Source organism: Gavialis gangeticus, unplaced genomic scaffold (genome assembly GCF_001723915.1).
Source record: "Gavialis gangeticus isolate Ggan-Ray unplaced genomic scaffold, GavGan_comp1, whole genome shotgun sequence".
Lineage (NCBI taxonomy): Eukaryota > Metazoa > Chordata > Crocodylia > Gavialidae > Gavialis > Gavialis gangeticus.
The window spans coordinates 31,575,267-31,579,163 of NW_017728997.1; the positions used below are offsets into that span (position 1 = coordinate 31,575,267).

General features: G+C 36.7%; 1 protein-coding gene across 7 annotated transcripts in view; it reads left to right on the forward strand.

The window, feature by feature from the left end:
* The window catches only part of BICD2 (BICD cargo adaptor 2), a 90,908-nt gene that overhangs the window by 78,147 nt on the left and 8,864 nt on the right, over positions 1–3,897 (forward strand). For 2 of the 7 annotated variants that reach the window (XM_019505025.1, XM_019505026.1), the window contains exon 6: positions 1,904–2,114. In XM_019505025.1, the coding sequence (XP_019360570.1) occupies positions 1,904–2,114 (211 nt within the window). Of the gene's footprint in view, positions 1–1,903; positions 2,115–3,719; positions 3,883–3,897 lie in introns of those variants that run through there. The other 5 variants (XM_019505028.1, XM_019505029.1, XM_019505023.1 and 2 more) reach the window with 4 other exon arrangements.

Sequence of the window (3,897 nt, forward strand, 5' to 3'; positions counted from 1 at the left end):
AGCATTGGTGTACAGGCATTTAAGGCCTTGCAAGACTGTCCTCATCTTGCTTGGAAGTTAATGCTGATAAAGGTGAATAACTTGTTCCTGTGGATATTCATCTGAAGGCTGGTGGAGGAATCGGACAGTATTCTGCACAGAACAGCTGTCCTCAGTCACCGCCTTCTCAGAGGTGGGGAAGCTGGACAGGATAGAGAAAGGGATGATGGGTCCCTATGCAACATAGTAGGGCCTGTTTTCTGTGGCTTCCTCCAGTTTGTCATTTATACTGAGGAGGGAAGAGAGATGATGGTGGCCCTTAGATTGTGAAGTACAAAGGTTGCTTCCTTCAACTTTTGTAAGTGTGTTTTGGTTTTGCCTTATAAGTCTATTTGTACTTAACAATGCCACGCAAAAGGAAAGGGAAAGATCTGGTGAATTTACATTCCAGGAAGTACAGCTTTTAATTTATAAGTATACATTGTAGGATTCCAACGTGGTGATAAGAATGGTAGATACTGGGAAGTAAATTCATCAATATAATGTGTAAAAATGTAGTTGTGTGAATGGACAGATGGTCATCTATGACAGTGATTCGAGGTATGCAAACCAGTCTTAGTACATTTATATGAGTATTTCTGGGTCACTGAATGATTTTTCTGACTTAGTATTTCAAAACAAAAACTCTTCTGCAACTTTAATTAGCTTGCAGGTCTGCTTTTGAAGTGACTATGAATAGAAATTGACCCTTTACTTGTGATATAAGGTAAAGTGTGTGAATCTGCATTTGGATGCAGATTTTTTTCTCTCTCTCTTTGTATTTGTAGAATGATAAGCTTCCTAAAGGTTTAGGGGTTTTTTGTTTTTTTTTAGGGGTTTAGGGGTCATAATACTCATTAGAAGACTCTCCTTTGCACATGTTTGGCATTGATATCATGAAGATGCTGTATTTTACAGATGTGACCAGGATAAATTCTGATTGGTGTCTATATTTTTACTCGCATGCACACTCTTTATACTCTGTACATGCTGTAAACATCCACCTACGCATTAAGGCCCCAATTTAAAATGGCTTATAGTGCTGTGTGTAATTTAGATAGCTTCCAGGCTTTGTGAAAATGATTGCTGATTAAACATCTCTCAGATATTCATGGAGCTTCCTCTGCAGGATTCCAAGTAGTATGCCTTTCCTTTGTTATGAGTAAATTTCAAAACAATTATGTCTGAAAACAATTATTTTTACATAAAATAAAAAGACAACTTATTATAAACAAAACGGTAAAACACTAATTAGAACATCTTTCTCAGCAAGGAGCATAGGCAAAACTGGAGTTTGGGAATTTTACTTGTCTTTCAATAATGCTATTCAGATGGCATTGGACAGCTCACAGGCCCACTTCTTTGAACAGGGAGAATAACTAAGCCCAACATGAAGTTTGGATGTGCATCAAATGTTATTAATGTCCATCTCAAATGATACAAATATTTACAACCTTCAGTTCACATTAAAGCCTGGATTTCTTTTATCAAATTCCTTACTTACATGAAGACTGGATCAAGAAATGTAACTAGCCATGTTCAAGTCCTGCATGTTTTACAGTATACCAGGAGCACCTTTTGTCTTCAAGTGGGGTCTCAATTTTCAAACACAAGCACCCTCATGGCTCTCTGCATACCATGCTTGGGGATGCCTGTATTGAGTAATTAAGCAAAGGAAGTGGGCAAACCTGAGCACTAGCTGGAATTACACAGAGAAAATTAATTAAACTCCACAGTAGTTTTGCTGAAGTTCCAGTGTAAAAATGGGCACAACCGATTACAAAACCCCTTTGGATCCACCTCTGCTTATGTCCACTGGGCACAAAGGATTCATGTGTTACACTTGGAAACAAGGTTGCTAAAAATTCTTGATATTTCATTGCAGATGTGACGAGTATGTCACACAGCTGGATGAAATGCAACGCCAGCTTGCAGCAGCTGAAGATGAGAAGAAGACTCTGAACTCTTTGCTTCGTATGGCTATCCAGCAAAAATTGGCATTGACCCAGCGCCTGGAGCATCTAGAGCTTGACCATGAGCAGTCCAAAAGGGTGCGCACAAAATCTACTTCCAAAGCCAAGACCAGTAACCCTAGTGTAAGTCATATCCGGTCCTGTGGAGACAGGTCTGAGGGGTCTGTCCTTAACAACCAAGTGTTTTGCAGTGAGAAGTATAAGATATATTGTGACTAGAAGGCATGTAGAAAATCATATTATGCATCTAATTTTTATGCTGTAATTATCAGCGTAAATCCCCTCTATCTAATGTCGCAGTGAGTTGACTTGTACTAGTATGTTATTAAACCATATAATACAAATTGTATTATGGTGGTCTTAACTGTAACTAATCTGTACGTATGGGGATGCTATTAACAAGTTAATAGTGGAAAGGAGTTTGCTGTTTCCACAATTAACATGTATGGTCTTGCTGTTTATGGGTAAGTGTTAAAAGTGTATACCTGATATATTATATCTGGTGTTACTAACTGTAGTTCATATAGCACAAACATGATGCTTTCCCCAGGGTTACAGCATACTTCAACTAAATGCTTTCACAGGCAAAAGCAACCTAAAACCTCCTTCTCAACATGGTTTAAGAAGTGGTGAAATGCAAAACTTAAAATTAGATGTGTAACATGAAAACGCAGAACATTTCACAACCAGAACCAAAATTAGATTTGCCTGCTGTAGCAGTTGTCAGAAATGTACTGCCATATCACCACTGACCAAAGTCCTAAAGCTCTTATAAGCTATAAAAAATCTGGAGAAACCTGGAAGGGACACATTGTTAAACTTCGGTTTTTTTCTTCCGCTTCCATGAGTTAGCCTAAAGAAACTTGCACATTTGTATTCTATTTAAAATATGCAATATTACCCCATCTGGAATAAAACTGAAAAATTCAAAATTAGTATTCCTCGCTGATAGAGAGTTTCACTTTAAGAAGTTATGCTGTGGAAAAGTATCATGTACTGAAAGGATCTCCTATGGTTACCTGTTGCTTCTTGCAGCATAATGCTTTAAAAAGAAGCTGTTTTTACATGTTACTATATCCATACAACATATCTGTATAGAATTAATGTGACTGTTTTAGTATTGTTGAGTCACAACAGTTCTTCTCAGCTCTCAGTATTAATAGGATGGTGTTTCAGAGCTCTGACTTTTTCTTTTAAACAAAAAGATGCATTCCTTATGCAAGCACACATTTCGCAGGGCTCTACATTATAGGCACAGGAAATTTAACTGGATCATCTTGCTAATAAATATTTATGAAGTAGGTTAGCATATGCATCAGTCTTTGTAAAAGAAAAAAAAACTTTGTCTATTGGACTCTTAAGGGGCCTTTCTAGCCACTTAATTTCAATGTATTTGACAATATGAAAGTGTACTTTATAATTGGTGCCTATATATGTGATAAAGATACCAGATTGAAAAATGTTGCTTTTAAAATTGTGGAAAAATTATCGAGCACAATAAGGCACATTAAAAGGAAAAAAAATAGAGTTTTTAAAGTGCCTAGCCTCACATTTATTTTAATGTAAAGCCCTGTTCATTTTGTACTTTTTCAAATAATTTTGTATGCATATAGTATTACTGATAGTAATGCAAAAATGCACAATGTCTGCTTAGAGTAAAAATGTTTCCTCAAGCCATTCTAATATCTTTGTGTTAGTACTGCCTCATCTCACTACCATTTCTTATAGATGGTCAGCAGCTTTTTTCCTGTGTATCGCCGCTCTGCCTATAAGTAGTCAGGAGATATCACAATATTAATGTAAGGTAATAAGTAGCACAGCCTGCTTTCCCACAAAACGGTAACCAGAGATTTTTTTAAAAATTGGTTAAAATCTTAAAAAAAAAAAAAAAGGGGGGGGGGGTATA